The 27,449-nt window shown below is 39.7% G+C and overlaps 1 protein-coding gene across 1 annotated transcript in view; it reads right to left on the bottom strand.

The window, feature by feature from the left end:
- The window catches only part of LOC121290452 (cilia- and flagella-associated protein 47-like), a 661,534-nt gene that overhangs the window by 105,121 nt on the left and 528,964 nt on the right, over positions 1–27,449 (bottom strand). The window contains 3 exon segments of the mRNA XM_041210889.1: positions 19,638–19,733; positions 21,139–21,295; positions 24,953–25,057. Of these exon segments, the coding sequence (XP_041066823.1) occupies positions 19,638–19,733; positions 21,139–21,295; positions 24,953–25,057 (358 nt within the window).

The following is a 27,449-nucleotide window of genomic DNA, read 5'->3' as shown; positions in this document are numbered from 1 at the left end:
GGGATGATGTCGGGCAGAACCCCCGACATCATCCTGCCCCATTTAAATTATCAAGAAGGTGGGGGCGCAGCAAAATCAGCTGCGGGCCCACTGACCTGTCAATGGCCACTTGAGGCAATTGACAGTATCAATTAAGGTTGGTGGGCAGGTCAGGATTCAGTGGCGGGATGAGGTTTCATGTAGGGTTTTAAAAATTGTAATAAAGTTGTTATGGAAATTATGAACATGTCCCAACTCATGTGACATTGTCACATGAGGGGACATGTAAAGGATTTTTTTTCTCTTTTTTTAATATTTTTAAAAGTCCAGGCAATCTCCCTGAGGCTGCACATAACCTCAGGAAGATGAGAGCGCTTTTTCGTGCGCATGCGTGAAAGAGTCCACTCTTGATTTTAGGGCTTCTCCCCTCGCCTGCACATAGAGTTCATAGCACTTGTGTGTGGATGTCACGCTGGGCAGGCCTTAATTGGCCTGCTCATGCAAAATGGCGGTGCAGCCTCGATCGCGATTGGGTCAGCTCCGCCCACCCGATAAACGGAAAATTCAGCCCATGGAGTCGAATGTTAGAAATATTAGGACAGATGGTCAGAAGCTTAATCAAGATGGTAGAGCTAAGATTCAGCTCTGATTTATCCTTCGTGAAACAGATCAGATTTTCAAACATGATAGTCAGTAGGTAAACCATTAATTTTGTCAATTTATCTTAGTTACATTTATCAATCTGTTTCAGAAAGCCAGTTGTAAATCTGACATAAATATACATGGCTCTAAAGTCTAAAGCTCTATCTCCTGGCTTAGACACCCTGAAGCTTGGGGCACATGGGCACCTGAGGTGTGCCCATTGTGCTATTAGTGATCATTGGCCTTGTGCTAATTAGATAACATCCCCCTGACTCCTCAATACTTCACTGGGGTCAGCTCTGGAGGACATCAGCAGTCGTGATCCCAACGTGACTACTGGGATCACATCACTGAGTGTTCAAGGACAGATTGTTTGTGGTTTGGAAAAATGAGTCTGAAAAGAAAGATTTATGTTGAATGCTAACTGGTGCTTTAAACAATTGTAGCATGCCAGCACATGAATGAATGTGTGCAACAACACAGTCTTTGTCGCTATAGTTTCTAGTTCTCACCTGTGCTGACTTTTAAACTGTGTCAAATAATGATTTTAACACAAATATAATGCATACCAAAGAAACTGAATTTGTATTATCTTTGAGCAAGCTGACTGGTCTGTGGGCTAAAAGATACACAAGAACCAAATATATTGAGAGGACAGGTTAGAGAGATGCTATGCATCAGGGCGGGTGTAACTAATTTTCCTGAGTGAGGCTTTCAGTACATGCCACTTTGTAAAGATATATTTATATCAGACAGATAATATCCAGAATACAGTAAAGCTGAGAAGGAGCTCTATAAGAGAACAGAAAGGTTGTGATTAGTCGTTGCTGTCAAATAAAATAATTTCAATATTTTGATATGAAGAGGCTTAATAGAAAACACAATGTGAGACTATGGGCAGTTCCATAACGGATGAGAGTTAAAGAGAGAGGTGGCAGCTGTTCAGATTTTCCATCTTGTTTGACAGAGCATGGATTTCCAGTTCCACAAAATGCAAGAAAAAAAGACAAGATTATTCAGTTGGTATCAAATTCTTCAGTGTGACCATGAAGGAAAATATCCAGAAGTAAGGTCATTTGTGGTTATAAATGCATATCGTCAAAAAAAACCTTTGCAGCAATGCTATTGCCATAGTATATCTGACAAATCACAGCAAGTTATGGTTTTATTCGAAATATTATGCTTGTCTACTTTTCTGGAGAAAGGGAGAGAGAGTGAGGAAAAGAGTCTAACAATCAGAGAAATACAAAGGAGACAACAGAAAGTATGTGAGCAATACATAAGGAATAATGAAGCAAAGAAAGAAAGAAATAATTAGAGGGGGAGAAAGGCAGAAAAATTGTGCCATTCTTACCCCTAACCCTACCCTCCTGCTATTATTTATCTTTGCCTCCCCACAGGGGGCCCCCAACCCCAGAGCTACCTGAGGGCCGCTGCCACCACTGTAAACCAATTAATTTGGCCTAGCCTGCCCCGTGGAATGAATTTCCTCCCGTCTTGACTCTGTTTTTCCCTTCCCTTGTTCAGTGTCTTCCCACTTACATCCGTAACTCTTCCAATGTCTTCTACCACTTTAGCTGTTACTAGTTTCCTGACCCTAATGGTCTCCTTTTCACCATAGAGTCCAGTTACAGCTCCATCCTACACAAAGATGGTCTGAGGGCTCCTTGTTTCTTCCTTGAGCTTGGGCCCAACCAGATTCCATCCATCACACCACCCTCCACAACTGGATGAACTTGTTCGCATATTGAACAACTTCCCCTTTGACCCCACTCAATTCCTCCAAGTAAAAGGTGTTGCTACAGGAACCCATACAGGTCCTAGCAATATCAAACAAAAGCAAAATACTGTGGATGCTGGAAACATGAAATAAAAACAGAAAATACTGGAAATATTCAGAAGGCCTGGCAGCATCTGTCCTAACTATGTCTGCCTTTTGTGGGATGTGTTCTTTGTTCCAGTCCTCAGATCCCCTCCCTCACCTCTTTTTCCAATTAATTGACGATTGCATCAGAGCTGTTTCCTGCTCTCACACCAAACTGGAAGATTTTCTCCAATTTCAATCTTTCCCTCGCCTTCATGTGGTCTGACTCTTGCCTTCCCTTCTTCAAATTTTCTGTTTCAGTTTCTGGGGGTAGGCTATCAACCAATATCCACTCTAAGCCCACTAACTCTCCTAGCTATCTTGATTACACAGCCTCATCTTTCAGTTAGGCAGTTTATAGTTTTCTGGATTCAACATTGTGTTCAATAATTTCAGGCAATAACCTCAAGCTCCAGTTTTTCAGACCTGCTGCTGTTGGTAATGTTTCTGCCATTCCCATTAACATGCCATTGGTCTACCTACTACTCAAAATAGACAATGTTCTGGTAAAGGTTAAATACAGGCTTGAGAAATAAATAAGCAGATTTCAGGTTTGCAGGCTGAGGATGAAATTAGAAGAATGAGGAATGCAATCTGTTATACCAGGTTTGGGGGTTGGGCATGGAGGGTTTCACCCAGCATTATCTATCTTCCATCCACAAATAGTGCTTTTTAAAGGGAGGGAAGGTTATACTATACCATAATATGGATAATAATATCCATGGCAGAGGTACCAAGAACACACCGGTGGAACCACGGAATCCAGGTCCATCTAAGGTGAAAAGGCTTTGGCCGCCTCCAAAGAGCAGCTGAGCAACAGTATCAGCCATGGTTGCAAACTCTCTTATATAGTTTGGGAGTCTCCAAAAATTAAGGATTGATCTCCTGAACATTGCTCTGAGCAACTCAGGAGAGTTAACATTCAAAAAATGTGCCCTGATGACACTGTCAGCAGCACAACTTAAATTTTTGGGGGGTGTATGCCAAATGGATGTGGTGAGGAAATTTGAGTTAAGAAGTTCAGTTTGGAGTATAAGCAACTGTTCACTGTTCTTTGAATATCTTTAATATAACTGACTATTTAAGATAGAGGGTAGTTATTAATATTTGTGTTCTTTCATTTTGTGTAATAAAATTCTTTCATTTTAACAGTGAACCTTGTGGCTTCATTTTTTAGTAAATACCTGGGTCTTCGGATTTCAAAAAAAAAAGGTTACTAGTCTCTGCCGAGATCATAACAGAACTAAATGACAATTTTATTCTTCTGCTGAAGGAGTTTCAGGACATAACTTGAGATATTCAGTTCTGCATCTATGTTTGACAGGCTTGGGTTAAATTAACATCAAACTGAACTAAATATCTGAACCAGAGTAGTTTTCTCATCTTGAAAGATGACATGCAGTACAAAAATTAATCAAACTGTGTCTTTCAAACACTTGCTTGTTTCTAGGCCTCCAAGTAGTTCATTACTGCATGACTGTCAAGAATGGTTTCAAGTTTGCTTTTGATTTCTGATTCGTCTTCTGTTCCAGATACAATAATTTTTCAACTAGTTTTGAGATTTTCTTTCACCACTTTTTCAGGAAGAAACCTAAACAGCCTAGAAATAATTTGGGGTGATATTAACACACTAACATTCAGCACATTTATATTAAATCACCTCTTCCACTATTTTAACAGTGGGATTAATCAGTTAAATTAGTGGTCATCTAATGTATTCATGTTCATTTGCTAGTATCATACAGTGTAATTTCAAGGTTAAAGAACGGTAATATCCAATTCTTCCCTCATCAACTGCCTCCTTCTAATGACCTACATATGGGTTGGAACTTAACAGGCACAAGTCTGTCCTTCCATTTGGAGCTCATGTTACACCACTAGGATGATTTTTTTTTCTCTGTTGAAAAAGTGCTAGTGTCCCTTTTGAAGTCAGGTCCACAAGCATTCAGGCAAAACTCCTAAAAGAATCAACTTCAATGAACTTGCCGCTGTGTCTGTATGGCCAAAAACCATCTTCTTTACCAGGACCTGTTCTCTCAGCTCTCAGATGGCTATTGTTCCAGGGGAGTACAAAGAAAATGCTTCAAAGACAGTCAGAGCTCTTGGAGGGGCTTGCTACCAACTGTTCAGAATGGCAACAGCTGGTCCATCAAGCTGCATCATGCATCCAGCCCTAATGCCTTAATGATGAGGCAGAGTAGCGGCAGAAAAGGAAGCAATCCTTCACTCCAGGTCTTACAATGTCCTGCCCCATGTGCCCAAAGTTCTGCGGGTTAAGAATCAGCTAGTTCAGTTACACAAAGACCCATGGCAGAAACTTCCACCCTGAATAGACGCTATTCCTTGCAGCCAACATTGATGACAAAACTAGGCCATATCATTTAACAAACTGAGCTGTCCACCCTGCATAAACTTCACTTTGTCCAAAAACTTTGCTACTCATGTCCTACTTGCAGTAAATCCCACTCACCTATTATTTCTTTCCACTGATTCTCCATCCTCTATTCACCAAATTCAAGATTTTCAGTTTTGTTTCTCCACAGCCTCACCTATCCCAACTTTGTGACCTCTTCCAGCCCTTTAGCAGCAGCTGTCTTGACTCTTAACTCTGGAACTTTCCCTCTACTTTCAAAAGCCACCTCAAAATCTCTCTCTTTGACCATTACTTTGTCATTCCATTAATTCATCTACCTTTGCTTGTTGGCATTTTCTACCTTTGCTTGGTTTCTTGGGATATCTACCAATTTACAGTTATTATATGTGTTATGTTGAACTGGCTTCTTCAAGCATCATATGGTTCCACTGTAGCCGTCCACAAGTTTATATAACGATAACTGTGATCAATGCTGTCACTGTTCATGTTCACCTAGAAGTGGTGTTGAGAACATTGTGAATATTTTTCAAGCAGCAGTTATGTGAAAAAAAATCACCAAGCATGTATATCACTATTGCATATTATAAAGACTTAATATTCTAAACTTTCCCATTTCTAAAGATTCTCCTGTGCTCATAGTTGGATGATATGCTATTTTAAAGCTTGTTTTTTTAACATGGGCCAGAAGTCATTTCTCCCTGATTCTGCAACAAGTCGACTCTCTCCACTCCCCAACAAATTATCTGTGTGGGTGTGTGTTGTCAGGTACTTGGTAATCAATTACATTACAATTTAGATTTAATGCCTTCAAAAACTTTAGCTACTCCAATACTGGGATAATTTAATCCTGACAATTCTGTTAATAGTTTGGTCCAGCCTTCCTCAGTAAGGCATGCATTCCAAGTTATAATTTGACATCTGATAAATTTTTAAAAATGAGACGTGCATGAAGTATTATTACTTCATAAGTAAATTTTTAACATTCCAAAATGATATTAGGTTTAGTTTCTTGAAGACTCCTTTTATTGATACTATTGAGTGTAAGGTTTTATAAGATGGGTATGTTTTAAACTGTTTCTTTTAATTCAAGGTAAAATAGCGTGGAGGGGGACATGTGACCTTTCATTAGTTCTGCCTGGTGATAAGCCTTTGAGGTCTCATTGCCATGCTGACAGGGTGCCAAAGGCGAGTCCTATTGAAACTTCACTTCAAACCTGCAGACAAATTGTGGGCAGAATTACAGACTCCTAGTCAATCAGATTCAGAGACCCTGAAGAGAGAGCGAACGCGGAAGCGCATGAGCAAGAGCAAAAGCATAAGTGGGCAATGGAGCGAGAGAGCTAAGAGAGTGAGTGTGAGCGGGAGCGAGGGAGCATAAGGGAGAGAAGGAGCGAGCAAGAGTGGGAATGGTGGAGGGAACGAGAGCAAGGGGAAGTGAGACCAAGGGAGAGCGTGTGAGAGAGAGAGAGAGAAAGTGTCATGAAGGGCAATTCTTATTTTTAAATCTGCAATCGGAGCTTAGGACCTTCTGCACATGCGTCAGCAGGGAAGTGGCCGCACATGCGCAGTTCAGTTTTTTTTTACAATTTTCACACCTACGCATGCGCTGGCTGTGAAAGGGCCGCACATACGCAGTTAGTGGTTTTTAACATTCTTTAGGCTGGTCCTGCGCACACGAACAGAAGAAAAGGAAGAAAAAGAAGCAAAACAGCATGAAACTTCAGGTCAGGTGACCCAAACCAGAGCACCATTGCAGAGTATGTATCCCAAGGAGCAGGAAATGGGCAGGGGGACAGGAGAAGATCGCAAACCAAGAAGAATGCCCTAAATTGAAGAGCGGGGCTGAAAGAGGTCCCAGCAGAAAGTCCCATGCAGGGACAAATGCAAGGGTCATAAACAGTTCCCAGAAGACAGTCCCAGGTAAGGGGCAAACACAGAGATTAGAAGCAGATCCCTTTAAGTAAAGTTAAGTTGAGAGAAAGGAGCAGAGAAATAGGCTCCAAGTTAAAGAGAAAGCAGTAAGGAGCAGATTTGAAGGGAAGCAGGCTTGAGAGGAGCCCAGAAGGTCCATTGAGCAGCTGAAGGTTGGTGACTCCATGCTGTGGGTCATTGAGACGAAGGTACCCTTTGGAGCAGGGGCGTTCTGTTTGGTATGGCCAAAGATCTGAAAGAATGTTTGGAAGGTGAAGCTTGAGTGTATTCGGAGATCCAAGGGAAAGGAATTTCAGAAGGAAGAGAATGAAACCCTGGAGGTGGATCCTTGTTGAAGATGTCCAAGTGGGAGTGACATTTGGAGAGAATTCCAAAGTGGGTTCTTCAAATGTAGAGTTTGAAAGCCCTCATGAGAAAGAGAGAGTTTCAGTGAGACAGGTTGTGACAAGTGTCTTGTTGGGTTGCTGAGAAATCCTTAGGATCTCCTTTGGTCAAATTTGTCATTTGCTTTGGAGTATGGTGTGTCTGACCATAGTTCACCCATTGGTTCACATATGCTGTATACTTACCCTGAATATGAGAGTATAAGACAGATATGGTAAATTGCTTTATCTTTCTTAATTTGTATGTGTCTGTAAAGGTATAGCTTGGGTGACGGAATAGTGAATATTTGAGTCATTTTCTTGTGTTTGTATTAAGATCTTTCAACCCTTCTGTCTGGTGTAATACAGTTCAGCTTTCTTGTTTAATAAATATTTTATTCTTTGTGTTAAAAGTACATCAGCAGACTCCTGTGAATTTTTTCAGTAACTTACCTTTATGGTTTCTAAAAAGAAACAAAAGTTAGGATCTATCAAGCCAGGTTTCACTCTGGGATCTGATTTGTCCAGTGTTAACATCAGCTGGGATTGTAACAAAGTGGGATCAAAAATTCTTGAATTTAAGTGGGACCTGTGAATCTTTAAAGAAGTATGCATGTGAAGATGCTGAGCATAGGAACAGCATTTGCTATGAAGTATATTACACTGGTCGTGACTCAAAAATGGCTTTGACTGTCACTAAGACTTTTTTGGGAGCAGAAGAAACCGGTAGATTATTTGAAATTCTTGACTAAGGCTATACTGAGTGAGTTAGCAGGTAAATTGAATATCGACCATAAAAGTAGGAGTTCTTAAGGATAAAATGATTAAAGTAATTACCCAGCATTTAGAATTAAAAGGAGGGAAACCTGAAATGGGTTTCTCACAGCTAAAGTTAGCTAAAATTCAGTTGCAGATGAAGCAGCTTGAGATAGAAAGAGATAGAGGAAAGCGGAAACTTGAACTTGAAAAAAATTGAACCTGAAAGAGCAAAAGAAATTGAAATGTAAAAGCTCAAATTGGAAAATGGGGAGAACGAAAGAGAAAGATTGAAAGAAATGGAAATGCTAAAGCTTGAGCTCAAGTTTCAAAGAGGGAAAGAAATCAGACAGCATGATCTGGCTACAGAAAGGCTTAGAACAAAGGAAGAAAGATGAAATAGCGGTTCAGTGGATGATTCTGATTCCACTGAAAATTTAGATTTAATTAAAATTCTTTGTTTATTGCCTAAGTTAACAGAGGATGGAGTTGAAAGATTTGAAAAGATAACAGTGAAGTTGAAGTGGCCAAAAGATGCTTGGGCCTTAATGTTACAAAGTGTCCTGTCAGTACAGCTATGAATGTGTACACTCGTCTGTCAGAAGAACAATCTGCAGACTATGAAGAGGTTTAAAGGGCAATACTCGATGCTTGTCCCTGAATCTTATCAATTAAAGTTTAGGACCACAAGGGAAAAGCCTAATCAGACATTTGTAAAAATTGGTAGAGAAAAAGAAATGCAGTGGGTTCAGTGGTTTTGATCACTGAAATTAGAAAAAAAGCTTTTGAGAGTGTGAAGGAAATTATGTTTATGGAAGGGTTCCCAAATAGCATTCCAGTAACCATTAAGATTTATTTAGATGAGAGTCAATAATCAAAGGTGTAGGAAGCTGCAGTTTTGGCTGATTCCCTATGATATCTCACACAGACAGTTACATGTGGATAAACTGTCACATGGGAATCAACAGGGACATTAGAGGAACAGAAATCCTAGCAATGGAAAATGTACTAGTTATAGAGAACGGACAGAAGGACACCAAAATAATAAAGGAGATAGGCTAGAATCTAGAAGTGATGTAAAGAAAATAGTGTGCTTCTATTGCAATAAAACTGGACATGCAAAAGCCAATTGTTGGAAATGAAATGGGAGACCTATTGCAGTAGTAGGAATGCTTAAGGAATCCTCAGAAATACCTGTACCAGAAAAAAAAATGGGTATTAAGACCATAGCAGTGGTACAGGTGAAACATGTTCCCTCAGGACCTACTCGAAAGGGGAATATGGCTCAGGATAGTCCAGAGAATTCTTCCTTGACTACTGATAAAGGAAGTCAGGCTACTGGAGGTTCTGGATGTTTTGGCTCAAAGGGAGAAGTGTTCCCTTCCTCCTCCAACAACACAAATAAACAAATTGAAATTTTGAAAGGTACCGGGGCAGATCAGTCATTGATAGTGGCTGATGATGCAATTTATGCTCCACATAGTTTGGTAAAGGAAAAGGAATAATAGGAGATATTCATGGAATTTATATACCTGGTCTTTTGTGCAAAGTAAATTTACAAAGGGACTTAGTAAATGAAATTGTTACAGTGGCAATTGTTCTTTGTTCACCTATTGAAGGGGTAAATTTTATTCTGGTTAATAATTTGGTTAGTAAAGACAGTAACATGGTGATGACCGTATTGCAGCAGCTATTTGATCATGGTGATCTTACCAAATTCCAAAAAACTACTTTGGCCAAATACAAGAAGCTTTTGCCAATAACAGTGATTGAAGAAAAATCAGATCAGTGTAGAAAAGCAACTTTCATGCATGAAAGATGAGTTTGTCAGTGAGAAAACAAGAATTGATGAGAACAATTGAGCATCAGTCACAGGAAGTACAACACTTGACTGAGGACCTGAAATGTCTAAATGATTTACTGGGTGGAAGCAAATGCAACAAAGGTAGATCTTCCTTTAAAACTTCATGAACTTCAAGCATCAGAAGTCTCTATCAGGTGTCATGAAAATGCCTTGAACAGGAAAAGGAATTGTTGGTGAATCAGAACAGTTGGCTGAATGTAGAAATAAAAAATGAGACCAATGAGCTGTTAGAACTTTGTTGTGAAAAGAGCAATGAGATTCTTGAACTTCAATGCAATCTGGAGAATATTAAAGATGAGATGTATGGTTTAGAAGGGTCAATGACCATAGACAATGATTTACAAGTGCTTGCTAGTGTTGATATACAGGGTATAATGGCTGGAATCCAAGCAAGTGGACAGTTTGCAAAAGACCAATTAGAACCAACAGAGGAGTGGAATGATATGGTTTGTGAATAATGTGAAGGAATTGAAGTATTAGGATGAACCATAAAATTCCAGGGTGAGGAAATGGTTGATGAAGAAAATTAAATAAGACCCCCATAGGGGGGAGTGATGGCATAGTGGTATTGTCACTTGACTAGTAATCCAGAGACCCAGGGTAACGCTCTGGGGATCTGGGTTCAAATCCCACCTCGGCAAATGGTGGAATTTGAATTCAATAAAAATCCAGAATTAAAAGTCTAATGGTGACCATGAACTTATTGTTGATTGTTGTAAAAACCCATTTGGTTCACTTTCCCTTTAGGGAAGAAAATCTGCTGCCCTTTCCTGGTCTGGCCTACATGTGACTCCAGACCCACAGAATGTGGTTGACTCTTAACACCCCTCTTCACGAGGGCAACTACAGATGGGCCATAAATGCTGCTCTAGCCAGCAAAGCCCACATCCCGTGAATGAATTTTTAAAAAATTGAAATAGGATCAGGAGAAACAACAAGATCATAAAATGTCCAAAGATCAAACCAAGTATGAAATCATGTTGTGTGAACACCCATGAAACAACTAAAAGAGATTTTGATCAGAGGAGAAATGAGGTGTGAGAAATGCACAAAGATGCCATTTTGACCTTATTGTCCCAAAATGAGAATTTACCATGTTTGACTTTGGAAAATGAACTTGAGGATGGAAGAATGCCTACATCTAACATAAAGGACGATTGGACTGTGGACTTAAATGAGACATTCTACGTTGAAGATTGGGAATAAGAGCAAAAAGAAATGCAAGCATTGAGTTATGATAATTCTATGATGGCCAAAATAAAGTTGGATGGTTTCATTGCAGAGCATATTCATTAGAAAGATGTTGCAAGTGTACACATCTCTTTCAGACATACCTCTAATGATTATGATACAGAGAAAACTGCTGTTTTCAATGCCTATGAGTTAGTTCCGGAAGCTTACAGGCAAAAGTTTAAAAATCTAAGGAAAAAATCATAGATTTGTAGAATTTGCTAAAGAAATAGAAATGATATTTGATAGCTGGTATAGATCTATGAAGATTGGACAAAATTCTGAAAACCTAACAGAGACAATGATAATGGAAGAGTTTGAAAATAGTGTCTCTCTGGGAATAAGATCCCACCTGGAAGATCATAAGCTTTCTAAGATAAGGCAGCTGCTGTAATTGCTGATGATTATGAATTGCCTCACAAATATCCAAGTAGCAGTACGTCTGTGTCTGCAAACCCACACAGAAACTGGGGAAATAAGTTTGATAATGAACAGAATTCTGGTTACAAGTGAGGAAGATAGCAGAAATGATAAGACAGATGCTCCTCAGAGTAGCAAAGATTACAGTATGGAGGATAAGTATGATTCCAGGGGACCAACATGTTATTTTTGCCAGAAGAGAGGCTATGTGGCAGATTGTTGGAAATTAAGAGGCAAGACTGTAGCATTTATGGGACTGCATAGCATGTCTTCAGAAAATGTTGCACCAGTAGTTGGTGCTTGTGACAAACTGGTAGCTTTGAATGTTGGAATAGATCAAAGCAAAAAGTTTTGTATTCAAGGATCAAGTGTCACTATTCTGGTCTAGTAAAGCAGGCAAACAAACTAATGTTCTTAGAGATAGGGAGTCAGCTTAATCACAGATGGTGGTAGGTGATGGGAATCACCCTCCAGAAGGTTCACTATATAAAAATATATTGATACAGAGTATTAATGGAGGGTGTTTAATCACAAAAAGTTATCTATTAAAGATGTTGAATTTCAATTCGGAAATGACCTAGCTAGAGATAATGTGTTACCATCTCCAGTGATTCTGAAAAGTGCAGTGAAGTTAAAACTAAAAATGTACAAGGGAAACTAAGTGATGTACACAAATCCACGACTTTCTATAAAATTGTTACAACTAAAGAGTTAGAAACTCAGATGTTGATGTTAAAAAGATATTACTAGTCGTTTGGTAGTACAGAACTTGAGTATTGCTGACAAAAGGGACATGTCTAAGCTTTTTGTCTTGCATTCATCGGGACCCTCACAAGAATACCAATAAGGGAAAACAACAATTTATACTGTATGTGAAGAGAGTGCTGATATAACCAATCATATGAAATATGATTAACATATGAAAATATTCATATGATAAAATATGATATGGTATAAAAATATATTACAGCATTAGATTGACAGCAAAGGGTTGAGGGTAGCTGGAGCTGAACTGAAGCTGTCTGAGTTAAACAGAACCTGAGCAAGAGGTGTCAAAAGCAGATAGCAGCGGTACTCATAGCTGATGATGGAACAAAGGAAAGCATTGCTTTGAAAACAAAAGACTCAGCTACAACCATAAATGATACCTTTGAGCTGCAAGGGAGGATAAGTGTTCTTGAACATAAATTAAAACTTCAGAATGACTAAGCTATCATTCTCGCTAGGAATGAATTAGACAAATGTTATGCTGAATGAAGACGAAAAGCACAAAGGATTTCAAAGAATTTGCGAACTGACTAGAAAGGAGTATCAGGATTTTTTGACTGATCACAGACATAACCTTAACAAAGTTCTTAAAGCGGTTAAAGAGGATTTTACTCAATAGAATGAGGCAGTTTCAAGCCTGCATCTCCTGGAAAAGAATACAAAGCTGAAATCATGGGAATGAACTGAAAGATAAAAGCAGTCCTTCAATTAAAGAGGATAAGGACTATTCTGATGAATTGTTGAGACAATCGCTGAGACTTTCTTTACACACTTGGGTATTAAAAAACCTGCAGACATGAAAGAGAATGGAGGTCAGGTGTTAAAACCTGAACAGGATGGCTCAAAGGCTATGTTAAAAGTTCAAAACACTAATGGCAATGTTGCTGTTGCCAAAGTTCTCAGAAGACTGAGGGAAATTACCTTTGACAGATACTGGGATGAACTTTGGACTGGTTCCTGTAAAGACTACAATTCTGCAGAGAGCATGGTGCAACTCATAAATGCGGTGTGGGTTTTTTGGCTGTATTAGGAAATTAAGGGGGTATTTTTTCTCTAATTTAGTGTATCAGTTGCCTACTAAGTAATGCCTAGTCAATGCCAGGTTTAGTTTGTTACAGTAAAAAATTTAAAATGTGAAATCTTGGGCGGGATTTTCTGGCCCCACCCACCGCCTGTGTGATCCAGTCCCACCAAAAATCAACGGGCTTTTGGCTGGGCTGCCGAATCTCCCACAGAGGGTCCTGCTATGGCGGGGCCAGAACATCCCAACCATTGCCTTGTGATTCTTTTCAGACGATCAGTGGGAATTCAAATCTCTTTTTCAAAGTTATTGGTCTCTTAACAATACAAAATAGCAAAGTTCTGAAAAAGGACAGAAATTTTTAATCCAGTTTCTGTTATACACTTTGATAAGATATTGATTTCTTGTCCTTCAATTCTAAACATCTGAATAAAAGAGGCAAAGGTCTCTTTCTACTGTTAACCTGCTACCTGGCCAGCTGGAAAGCACTATGGCTTTTGCAGCCATTTCAGTATTTCCATAGGTGCAGGACACTCACTATTAACTTTTTATTTGTTCATAGGCTGTGGGTGTCACTGGCAAGGCCAGCATTTATGACATTATTACTGCACATGTGTGGCCATCTTGGCAACATGAGTCCAACACCTTTGTGAACCTTGATCCCTTGGGGTACCCAGTTGGAACATAACTACCATGATGGATCATATAGGTGTGTGCCCACTTTGTAGGCAGTTCTTATAATGCCTACATTCCTTGGCTGATCAGCATTTCGCTTTGCTTTGAGAAAGGGCAACATGTCAGAGGCTGGCTCTTAGGCGATGAGGGGTATTCCATCCAGCTTTGTCTGATGATCCCAGTCTGAAACCTATGAATGCCTGTTCCCTGCTAGACAGCCTTAAAGAGTGTCGTGTTGCCACGTGCATAACTGCCATAACAGTAAGGTGAGTTACTGAAGTCAAAAAATGAAGAGAACCATACACCCTATGAAGATGAATATCCTGATGGGCAAGAGATTACAGCTGGTGCTAGCGCTACAGCTATACTCCAGCTCACTAAATATTGCTTCTCCTAACCAGTCATTCCTCCAATCCTGTACAATTATCATTTCTGAGCAATCTGAACCAAATATGAAATATTCATGCCCACAATTCTGAGTGGAGTCACACTAGTAAACCCGGATAATTTCAGCTGAAATCCCAGCTGTTTTAAGAGCATTTGTTCTATATTTCATTTAGGGTTGAAATTGCTTTTCATCTTACAGCTAAGGTTTTGTTTATTAACTTATACTAGAAGGGTCAGCATGGGAAATAATATGAAATTGGCTTATGAGGGGTATAGTCTAGTCATACTCTGGTTCCACTACTTTAGTATATGAATGACAACATTTTAAAATATCTTTAAGATCACATAAGAATGTTGACAATATAGTGCAAATACCAGAAGTTCACTGGTCTCTGTGGAACACTGGTCAGAATTCACAACCTTCATGAAATGTGGAAAGCTTGCTATAGGGAAGAAATCCTGTTCAGCGAAAAGAACAGATTTTGCATTGAGAATCTACATTTGTACAGGCTGTCTTGGAGCAATCATGAGGTTAGAAGGCCGATCACTGGACCTCCCACCCAAACACTGCCTTGAAGATTTTACTCCTCCATGCAGCCACCAGACTTTTCTTTCTGCCAGATTCTCGCATAGCTGCATGCGATTTATGGTACGGGGAGAGTGTAGCGGGGGAGTTCTTGGTTTGCCGCAGGGCCCATTTCCTTTCTTCATGGAAAGAGGTATTCAGATCTGACCAGATGCACTGCAGATCTGAAGCTCACAAGGGACTTGGAGCAAGCTGTAAAGTAGTTTTTGAAGTTTTTTCAGTGTACTTTAAGCATATTTAATTCATTAATTTAGCTATTTTAAAATTTCTTTCAGTATTTATAAATCATACATTTTAAATATCTAAGTTTTTAGGTTTAATTTTGAAGACTGTGTTTCAGGAACCTATGGAATCTCCCTTAGATCTCTCTGCAAATCCAGGTAAGGCTATTTCACCTTTATCTATCAGCAATGCATTGAAATATCTGTGCTTCCTTCATGAAACTCAAGTTGAGTTGTGCTGGTAACAGCAGGCACAGTTTTTAAGAACATTTTTCATCTAAGATCCAAGGCTATTGTTAAATGAGTCCTGGCAATATGACCACCCTCTGGCAACAAAATTAATTCATCACCTACTGACATGTACTACCAAGGGTCCCATTTATGGATCATTCTGTTATTCCTTTGTGCTAGTATTCTGTAAAATTTCCAGCGTAAGGAACATCACATTAAAAACAAATCTGCTAACCTTGTATTGTTTAATTGCATCATGCCTTTTCTGGTGCCTACTATTGTGTGATCTTTAAATTCTAACCTCAAGTTTCTTCTACAGTGGTTGGAGTATTTGAAGTGGTTACCTAATGATTTGCAGCAGGAGTCTAAAGGCGATACTTCCATTGGTTGTGAGCTACATGTAAGAAGAAAGAGTGAATTAATGTACTTTGTGCCATGATATTGAATGCAGTCCAGGTTTCAGAAGGTATTCCTTAATAGAGTTGGCAATAGGTGTTGTCAATGAAATTCCTATCATGTGAGCCTTCCACTGTTTCTCTGCTTGTTTAACTGTGAACAAGGGAACACCTTCTGGAGAAAGGAGAGACTGTAAAGGTACTCCAATGCATTTTGTGCATTGCTGGTAAGCTGCAGATGGCATGACAGATGCAATCAGAGCAAAGTAGCTGCAATTGGGAAAGATGCAATACTTTGCTTCAAATTATAGCAGCCTCCTGTTATCTTGATTGTACTGGGAAACCAGTGATATTTTTCCAGAGTTCAACAGCCATTTGGGTTTTGCTAAGAGATGATACTTACTGCCAAGACTACCTCCTTCCATGGACCTGCATTTATGGGACTCTTCTTCTCATGGTCAAAACATTAGTCATCCTTTTCCAGATTACAGACTCTTAACATCTCAACTGACAAGACTTTAAGTGGGAGCAGTGTCCTAAAGAAGCACCGTGACTCTGACTCAAATATTGGTGCCTTGATTCTTTCAACTACAGGAACAGTGTTAGAATTTCCTCTTCTCCAGAGACAGCTTGACTGTAGTATGGTGATAAAAACACACTCCAAGTGTCCACCAAGGTATGTAATAATGATGCACTGAAGAAAATTGGGCTGTTCGCAATAGAATTATACCAGCAGACAGAGCACAGTTTCCAGTACAAAGAAAAATCTTACGCAAAAACATCAAAAATAGTTTTCAGGTTTTCCTGTATACCATATATTTTTCTTCCTACTTTCTGATTGATATCCTATTTAAGTGCCATACATACCTATTTGTGAGATGAATGAATATGGAAACAATTAAGCTATTCACATATTTTTGTTGGCATTATTTAATTCAATGTATGCAGGAAATATTTTGTCAAATAAATATTATGTTAATATTGTATCGCTTTTCTCTTGTTTATTTTCTCAATGTCCCTTTGCTTCATTTGTTTCTATTTCACCCATTCTTTGTACTGCTTTCTCTCACTTCCAGAGTACACAAGTCCAGCCTCCAACTCTGTGACAATATGGCTGCACAATTCTTTGGCATTCGTAAGAAGAAATCTCACAATCGCAAAGTAAGTACACGTGAGGAAGCCATACAGCCCACTCTATAGTCTTCTGCCACAGTATCCAACTGTTTCTGAAATTACCATACTCATACGTTCATTGGTATTGTCGCTGGACTAGTAATCCAGAAACCCACGGTAATGCTCTGGGGACCTGGGTTCGAATCCTGCCAGGGCAGATGGTGGAATTTGAAGTCAATAAAAATTTGGAATTAAAAGGTGACCATGAAACCATTGTTGATTGTTGTAAAAACTGATCTGGTTCACTAATGTCCTTTAGGGAAAGAAATCTGCCATGCTTACCTGGTCTGGCCTACATGTGACACCAGACCCACAGCAATGTGGTTGACTCTTAAATGCCCTCTGAACAAGAGCAATTCAGGATAGGCAATAAATGCTGGCCTGGCCAGTGATACCCACATCCCATGAACAAATAAAACATTGCATGTGCAGACCATGTAAGGAAAACCGAAATTCTTAGCATTAAACTTTAACTTGCCATTCTTTATACAAAATTGACAGGCAGGGGAAAGATCAGTTGTCCATCAAGACTGTCGCAGAGTGTGATGGCTGGACCATCACGGCTAAACACTTCTGCCCTCCCCCAACATTTCCCAAACCCAATCATACCCACCCACCCCCCACCCAACCTCTCAACAATCTCCATAGCCATGTAATCTCCTGGGAAAGAGGAAAAAATCCAGGGCCAATAGATGGAAAATATACTCTGTAAAATTCCTCTCTGATCCCTTCAGATGATCAAAACCAGTTCAGGTTGAACCTTTGCCCTTTTATCATTTAGACTTTCCATATAATTATTTTAAAACACTCCTGGATGTCCTCCTATTCTCCACCTCCATAAACTTAAGGTTATCCAAAATTCTGTTACCCATAACCTAACCCACACCAAGGTCTGTTCATCCATTATTACTGCATTTGCTGACCTACACTGGCTCCCAGTTATAAGTAGTGCCTTAACTTTAAAGTTCTTATCTTTATTTTCAAATCCCTCCATGGCCTTGCACCTTCCCTATCTCTCTAACCTCCTACAGCCCTACACTCCTCCAAAATAGATGTGGTACTCCTACAATTCTGGTCTTTTGAGTAATCCCAACTTTAATTGTTCTACCATTGGCGCCTGTGCAATTTCGCTGTTGGGGCCCTAAGCTCTGGAATTCCCTTCTAAATCTCTCTACCTCACTCTCCTTCTTTAAGACATTCTTTAAAACCTACCTCCTTGACCAAGCTTTTGGTCATCCACCTTCATATATTCTTCTGCAGCTCAGTTCAAATTTTGTTTAATAATGCTCCTATGAAGTGCCTTTGGATTCTTTACCATGTTAAAGGTGTTATATAAATATGTGTTGTTCTGTTATATTTGTGTTTATACCATTATGTTAGATCACTTTCCTTGAAAAGAATCTTGGTAATGATTTAAAAAGTTTGATGACCAATAAAAATCCCACTGAAGTGGAAATCAAGCCAGCTTTAGTTTGAGGTTTGCAAAGAGATTCGGGGCAGAATTTTTCTGTCGGCGAGCTGGGGGCGGGGCCCACTCACCGACGCAAAAATGACACAGGATGACGTCGGGAGGAACCCCCGACATCATCCCGCCCCATTTAATTATTTAGGAAGGCGGGGGGACAGCACGATCAGCTGTCTGCCCGCCGACCTGTCAATGGCCAATTGATGCCATTGACAGGATAATTAAGCCAACTAAAAGCCCTGCCCGTCCAACCTTAAGGTTGGCGGGCAGGCCAGGAGCCCCAGTGGGCTTCTGAAAAAACATGAAACCTCATCCACCAGCGGGATGAGGTTTCATGTCTGTTTTAAAAAACTTTAATAAAGTTTATGTGACATTTATTAACATGTCCCATCTCATGTGACATTGTCACATGAGGGGGCATGTTGATAATTTTTTTATTTTTCTATTTTTGAAGTTTGAAACACTGTCACTGATCTCCCTGAGGCAGCATTTAGTCTTAGGGAGATGTGCACTCTTTCGTGCGCATGCTCGAAAGAGCACACTCTGACAGTTGGGGAATCCCTCCCCCCCTGCACAGGGAGCGCATAGTGCTTCCCGTCGGGTGGCCCGCCCACTTACAATGGTGGCGGGGCCTGTCTTAGCGGCGGCGATCAGCTGCCCACCCGCTGCCAAGCTGGTGGGGCCCGCCCGCCCAAGGGCAAAATTCTGCCCCTGGTAGAAACAAGCCTTATTCTGACCTTGGCAAAAGAGACATTCAATGTAACAATGTATGTATGCTTTTTTAAAATTCATTCATGGGATGTGGGCTTTGCTGGCTGGACCAACATTTATTGCCCATCCCTAGTTGCCCTTGAGAAGGTAGTGGTGAGCTGCCTTCTTGAACCGCTGCAGTCCATGTGGTGTAGATACACCCACAGTGCTGTTAGGGAGTTCCAGGATTTTGACCCAGTGATAGTGAAGGAGTGGCAATATACTTCCAATGATGAGTAACTTGGAGTGTTGCATGTATGCCAATTTATGTAGGGCTTTGAGGACACATTATATCACCAAAAGCAATTATAACAAAAACCTGTACTTAATAATAAAAGTAAATAATAGTGACAATGGCACAAATATAACAAAAAGGTTAAAGACTTAAAAATGTTTTTAAATGACATAATTAGCAGAATGGTTGGTTTTGTGATTTTTGGGATAAGTATACAACTAAATAATTTCAGATGCCATGTATGAAACGTGCAGGATCTAAAAATTGCAGTACTACATTGTTGTTGGAAGACTTAGCAAACCATTACCTTGATTTTGCTTCAGTGGAATGCAGAAAACAGGCTCTTTGTTAATGCATTGTAGCAGGTCTGAAGGACTTTGATGGTGTGTGATCTGTTCATTATCTGAACAAATGAAGATTAGAAGATTAAAAAGCTTTTACAATTCACTGTCATATCAAAGAAAAGAATCAATGACACTAATGTATTTTCTCCTCTCTTATCACATCAAAATAAGCTGTAAATTAGCATATGGTGGAACATTTTACAATGGAAGTGATAATTCTAGACAGACCACTTTATTTAGAAAGAAAAGAAAACTAGTTATGCCCCAATCTTCCAAAGATTTAATATGCAAAGATATGTGATGTTTGTTCCAATTGAAGGTATATGTACAATCCATATTTCATCAAATACAAACATAGCATAAACATTTCTTCAATATTGGAAGCAGAAATGGTTATTTTTCAACTATGCTGCTATACAAATGATTCTTCAATGTTTCTAAATGAACATAATTAGGTTCATCTTTATCTAGCATTGAAATTAGGTATGGATTAACAAAACAGATACCCAAAATATTTTAATAGTATTTTTAATCATGATCTCACCAAACTAAAAATAAACAAAACCAAGGTAACATCTTGAATATATTGTATTCTTATTAAACAAGATAAATAATTTTTAGTTCACAGCTTACCTCAGCTTTTTCAAGGATTGCTTCCAGCTCTTAACTACATTTACTTTTTACTAGCAAAAGTTCAAACATACTGCTTTGGCATTTAGAGAAATGTATGTGAATCAGAGTTGCTTTGGTTTAAAATTATTTATTACAGTAAATTCAGAATGAAAATGTATTCAACCTTCTTCATAATTTTCAGCTAGTCACTCTTTCCAAGTTGTCTATTACTGTTATAACTAAAAATTTCCACATTGAAAGAAACTAATTTATGAAAAATTGTTGTTGCGACTTTTCTTTCTGTGCCACCTCTTCCAAAGCCATTGACAACTTGCTAGAGGAAGGTTCAATGGGCACAACCTATCTTTCAGTACCTCACAAAAGTAGCCTTTGTAGAACAATAAGTTTCAGCACCACAATTAAGCCCAATCCTGTCATCTCTAAATGCTTCAAAAGCATACTTTCAAAAGGAGCTATTGGAAAGCAATCCATGCTAAGAATCTTGGATGATTTACCTCTCCCTAAACTAGGAATGTGACAGCAAATTGTAGTGCCATTAGTGATGCTTAGCTAAAATCAACTAACTCAGTAGCGGTAGTGGATTGAACCTGTAATCATCCTGTTATAACTTCTCAGCAACTTGGTAAAACCTTTAGTCTATTAGGGCAAGCCTATTAAAGCATTTAAGAATGTGAAATATCTAATATTTAACATTGGTATGTTTTGCTAAGTAGCATGATTTAACTCAGTAACTCAGCTACTGAGTTTTAAGCTAAAACCTTTATAAAGTTACTTTAACACAGATAAACATTCAAGTAGATAAATGAAACAGGCTCTAAATGAGACCATCACCTGTCAGCACCACATCCACCAGAAGCAGCTCATTTGTGGGGTTCTCAAAGGGCACAATAACTGATGCATGAGAGTTGACATATGCACTGATACTGACAGGGTCCATCTGTTGGGGAAGCAAGCCCACTCCTGACAGATGAAATGTCCACTCTTCCAACTGTTGAAAAATGGAAGATAGTTAGCCATATGAAAAATCTGCAAAAGTTTCTCTCAGCAATAGCAGTTCATTTACTTTCAAAAGTTTCTAGACATTTTTAATTAGGGATTATTACTATTCAATGAACAAGGATGCAGATTGAAAGCTACAATTCTTTCTTTCCAAAAACAAGCAATGTTAGCAATTAGATGGTGAAACAATTAGAGAACTAAGTCAGTTTTTGTTTAATCTTTAAAATCATGAAGGAAAAAAAATGTATATTAAAGATGTTAAAGATTCAGATTAGAAGTTCTGATTAAGTGTACAAAAGGTGTTATAATTTGTCGCTTATTTTTTCTAGACTTTCCATAGGATCATCAGGAAATGCACCTCTGTTCTCTACAATGACTGAATAAGGGTGGTCAAGGGTAAGTTCATGTGCTGCTCCAGTGCACCTATTGTACTTCCCTGGTGTCAGCTGTGACTCAGCTGCCTGTAAGTCAGAAAGTGTGGGTTCAAGTTCCACTCCAAAGAAGACACAAAAGTCTAGGCTGAAATTCCAATGCAGTACTGAAGGGGCACTATACTGTTGGAGATGCCATCTTTCAGATGAGATATTAAGCTTAGGCCTCATCTACTCTCTCAGGTAGACCTAAATGATATCATGACACTAGTTAAAAGAGCAGACTACTTATCCTTGGTCTCCGGAGCAATATTTATCCCTCTAGCAACATCACTAAAACAGGTTGTCTAGATAATATCACCTTGCTGTTTGTGGGAGCTGTGTGCAAAATGGCTGCTGTGTTTCCTATTTTACAACAGTGACTCACTTCAAAAAGTACTTAATTGGCCGCAAAGCAATTTGGGCTGTCCTGAAATAATGAAAGGCACTATATAAATGCAAGTCTTTTTTCATTTTTCTTCATAGATGTTTTGAGGATTAACCTGAAGTGCTTCAAAGACCTGATTTAAGCCACTTGGTCTATAAGACATCGATCAATATCAGCTCTGAAACTGTTCCATGGCACCAGTGAGCTAGAAAGAATGGCTGCAGATGTCACTGTCTCTCCAGAGAGTGCTAATCAGCTTGCTTCCTTAAGGCCTACTCAAAAGGGAGCTTCAGGCATAAGTCCAGCTTTTTTTAATTCTATAAAAGAAATATTATGACAAATTAGTCCATCTGGAACAACAGTGTCACTGAGGTGAGAGCTTTCTTAGGCCTCTAAAATTTCAAGGGAATTATCCCAGCCATACAGTCTTTGGGGAGCACATCAGAGAGGTAACAAACAATGAACTTGAGCAAGTAAGTTGGCTGCTGCTGGTGGCAGGCACAGTGTTAAGTAGTTCTTTATCAGGTGAATGAATTTTTTGGCACATTTTGGTGAATACAGTTCTTCAGAGGAATAAGACTTCATTGCATATAGAGATCTGAGTTTGTTTCTTTGTGTGCTTGCAACTTTTGTAGGTTGGATGATGTTAGTAGAAATATATCATTTCTGTCTCAAGAAAATAAACAGAATTTTTTGAGAGTGTGGTGAGAGAGAACAGGCAGGTGTGCGGTGCATTTATTTTATGTGCAATGAACATTAACATGCAGGATGCAGTGTTTTGCAAGACATTCTAGCTGCATATCTTAGGAATGTGAGTCTTTCCTATTCATGAAATTGAAGGGTTTCTCTTGGGAGGTTTTGAGTACGACTTGGATTCTATCAATTGCTCCTTGCAGCTGTGGAAACCTGCCAGTATGTAGAATTAGAGAGCTCTCAGTTTTTCTGGTTTGTGAGGAACTGAAATGTCCCACCAGCCTAAAGAGACCATGAGTGAGCTACTTTAATTATTAGCAAGCTGCTGCCTAGCTTATATGATAGGGATTATCAGATGCTGGCTGGAAAAAAAACTAATTTTGCAAGAATTTCAAGGTGGTGGTAACTCTGAATGATACATAGGGCAGAATTTTCTGCCTGTCAGGCAGGCGGGCCTGACCCAATCTCCAACGGGTGGGGAGCCGATCCCCGCCAGAGAAGCAGGCCCCGCCGCCATTTTACGTGGGCAGGCCAATTAAGGCAGGAAGTGCTATGCACTTCCTGTGTGGGCAGGGGGCGGGGTGGATTCTCCAAAAGTGCTGCCTCAGGGAGATCGCTTCCACGTTTAAATATATTAAAAATTGCCTAACACGTTCCCCCAATGTCACATGAGATGGGACATGTTCATAATTTACATAATAAAATTATTAAAATTTTTGAAACCCTGCATGAAACCTCCTCCCACTACTGGATGAGGTTTGATGTTTTCTCTAATTGCCGCCAGGGCTCCTGGCCTACCCGCCAACCTTAAGGTTAGACGGGCAGGTCCTTTAATTGTTTAAATGATCCTGTCAATGGCCTCAATTGGCAATTGACAGGTCGGCGGGCCCACAGCTGATTTTGCTTGCGATATTTTTATACTTTATGGAGATAATGTGATAATTCAGGACAGATGGCATTTGAAAAAGAAACATATTTTACAATGATGTCATGATACTCAGTCTCTTCTGCTACACATAGGCATATATTGCATTTAAATTGCACATTGAGCAGTTCCAACAACTAGAGGAAAAACTCTATGGCCTAGAAATTTGATTGCTACCAAAACAGTCATGTGAGTGGACAAGGTAAGGTACTGCATGCTCCTCTGCATGTGATTGCATGGGAAACATGAAATTCATGCTGGGAGACAGTTTATCATAAGGCAGGTGTGCTGCATGTGCTGTTCATTGTCTGCACACCTGCTTGGAAGGTGAGGATTTTGGGTGCCACTTACATCATTTAAAGACAACTTGCCTTTTGCCAGTGCAGGATTGTTTGCTGTCAAGTACCACATGGATCTTGGCTTTTTTTTTGAATATGGAATGAAAGATAGGGACAAACTTAGCTTTTAGTGTCCAGGGCAAGCAGCGCATGATTTCTGGCAGCTAACAGTAGCTACCTTTTGTCATGCAGAGTGTTTAGGGTTAAATAAAAGAGCAGAAGGAAAAAAAGCCTCAAAGAAATCCTTCCTGAAAATTTAAATGGGGCGGGATGACGTCGGGGGTTCCGCCCAACATCATCCCACGTCATTTTACGCGTCAGCAAGCAGGCCCCACCCCCAGCTCGCCGAAGGCAAAATTCTGCCCAGAAAGTTCATAGTATCACCCAGCCCTGCAAGTCTATTGTGGTAACTAGTGGCTTTTAAGCTGAGTATCAAGCCAGAGGGCCTCTTCTGAATCTTTACTAAGGGTTTAAATCACCCATTATGTGAATGACCAAACTTGGGCATAATATTCTAGATGACACCTAACTAAGGTTTTATATAAGGATGCTAGTGTGTTTTTTGCATTTACTGGATCAGCCTAGTAATGCAGCCCAATACTGCATAAAAAGAGAAGATTCTGCAAGCACTCAGTAAGTCAGGCAGTATCTATGGACACAGAAAGCTAGGATTAATGCTGCATTTTGTTTTCAACATTTTCTGTTATTCCAATTTCCAGCAACTTTTCTGCGGTATTTTCCTTTTCATCCTAATACTATTTTTGCTATTGCTATAGCCTCATGATACTAGATGTGAAGTTTTAAAGATTCAAGCACTAGAACACATAGATCTCTCTTCCACTCAGTTCTCCCTCACTTTACCAATGATGGTGATGAGAAAGGAAGTCCATACCTGAGGACACTTGAAGATAATAGTTCCACAATGATTGGTTTTTCCCAGAGTTGAGGGAGAGAATTGAACAGATACTTCAACTGTAGACTGAGGATTCACAATTAACTATGAACAGAAAGGAATCAAAACATAAAATCAATACTGAGCTTTACAGGCTAGTTCCTTTAATGTGCAATATTGGCTATATGGAGTGTGATAAGTGGAGGCTGCTACTTAAATCCATTGCGGTCAGTCAGCAGAGAAGGTCAGTTAGGACCAAGAGATTTAGCATTTTTTCACAGAATCTCATAATTTAGAAATAAAGTATATATTCTTTTCAATTTTGGAAAAACAGAGTCTGAATTTGCCCCAAGGCATGTGGTGCACATCTAGCTGGAAGTGCAGGGAGGCCACAGGGAAATCAACTAGTACCTGGATATGTTGGATCCAAGCCATGAATTTCCTTTAAAGCCTGTGCTCAAAATATTTTGCACCTTTTTTTAATATCTGTGTGAAACCTTCTTAAAGCATTCACCAAATCAAGTTCAGTTTGTTCATGCGTAAATTAAATTAGACCACATGTGGCGGTATCATCTTCTTGGGATATTTTTATACTTTATGGAGATAATGTGATAATTCAGGACAGATGGCATTTGAAAAAGAAACATATTTTACAATGATGTCATGATACTCAGTCTCTTCTGCTACACATAGGCATATATTGCATTTAAATTGCACATTGAGCAGTTCCAACAACTAGAGGAAAAACTCTATGGCCTAGAAATTTGATTGCTACCAAAACAGTCATGTGAGTGGACAAGGTAAGGTACTGCATGCTCCTCTGCATGTGATTGCATGGGAAACATGAAATTCATGCTGGGAGACTGTTTATCATAAGGCAGGTATGCTGCATGTGCTGTTCATTGTCTGCACACCTGCTTGGAAGGTGAGGATTTTGGGTGCCACTTACATCATTTAAAGACAACTTGCCTTTTGCCAGTGCAGGATTGTTTGCTGTCAAGTACCACATGGATCTTGGCCTTTTTTTTGAATATGGAATGAAAGATAGGGACAAACTTAGCTTTTAGTGTCCAGGGCAAGCAGCGCATGATTTCTGGCAGCTAACAGTAGCTACCTTTTGTCATGCAGAGTGTTTAGGGTTAAATAAAAGAGCAGAAGGAAAAAAAGCCTCAAAGAAATCCTTCAGCATGTTTCCTCCAGTTTCCACTCACCCCAGCCAAGACTTGCCCCTCCCTTTTATAGGGGATGTGCATTCAGGTTGCAGGCAGCAGCAAAAGTTTTACGAGGGCAAAAATGGATGCAAGAGCTTCAGATAGGCCACCCAGATTGTCCGTTGCAGCTTTTCAGGCCCTTCAGCAAGGAGTGAACAGGAGGAGGGGGACATGATCTCCTTCGGGGGACAGAAAGCCCTCTAGACAACATCTCCAAAGATATGTGAACATGTAGCTAAAGAAATGATTGGGAGGTGCTTAGCTCCTAGGACTTGACTGCAATACCAAAAGCTGTTTAATGTTCTCTCCAGGGCTATCAAGGTAAGAATCCCACTCTTACGCTTTGCAAATACCTGCAGCCCCATGATTCAAATATTATAAAGTCAGAAGCAGAGGCATTCACAGCACAGAATATGGCCATTTGGCCCATCAAGTCCATGCCAGCTCCCCGCAGAGCAACCCAGTCAGTCGCACTACCTCACTTGATCGCCATAGCCCTGCAAGTTTATTTCCTTCAAGTTCCCAACCATTTTCCTTTTGAAATTACTGACAATTATTCAAAATAATTCCAAGTTTTATGCCATTTGCAAATTGAAATAATGGCCTGCACACCCAAGTCTAGATCATGAATATATCACTGTATGTACACCTTCCTCTGATCCAAAAAACAACCACTCACTGCTACTCTCTGTTCCCCGTTACTCAGTATCCACACTGCTGCCACTGTCCCTTTTATTCTATGGGCTTCATTTTGCTGGCAAGCCCGTTATGTGGCACCTTTCAAAACGCCTTTTGGAAGGTTTTCTTTTCCCTTCATACTCCTATGATCATGTTCCCTGACTTCCTTTTCCTCTGATGTGTACTTAGCATCTCATCACTATTGGAATCGTCACTTCTTCAAACCTCATAATCTTACACACAACATTCACACTATTCAACCCTGGCAGGTGTATTCTCAAAACAGTTCACAAGGCAACCACTAAGATATTCTTTCTTGCAGGGGAAGACGTCATATAAAATGGAGGAGGCCCAGCAGCCTAGACATCCTTTCCCAACTGAAGGAAAAGGTACTTAAAACGGCAGAGCAATGGCAAGTCTTGGCCAAGATGAATGGAAACTGGGGAAGACATTCTGAAGAGTTCCTTCACAGCTGTCTTGCCCCCTGCTCTTCTATCTAACATTACACATTCTGTGAATGACACTAAAAGCTGCTATTAGGCACCAGAAATTACTCTCTGCTCTTACACCAAAAACTAACCTTGTCCCTATCTTTCATTTCTTGTGCA

Source organism: Carcharodon carcharias, chromosome 18 (assembly GCF_017639515.1).
Source record: "Carcharodon carcharias isolate sCarCar2 chromosome 18, sCarCar2.pri, whole genome shotgun sequence".
Classification (NCBI taxonomy): Eukaryota; Metazoa; Chordata; class Chondrichthyes; order Lamniformes; family Lamnidae; genus Carcharodon; species Carcharodon carcharias.
This window is presented reverse-complemented; position numbering and strand designations above follow the sequence as displayed.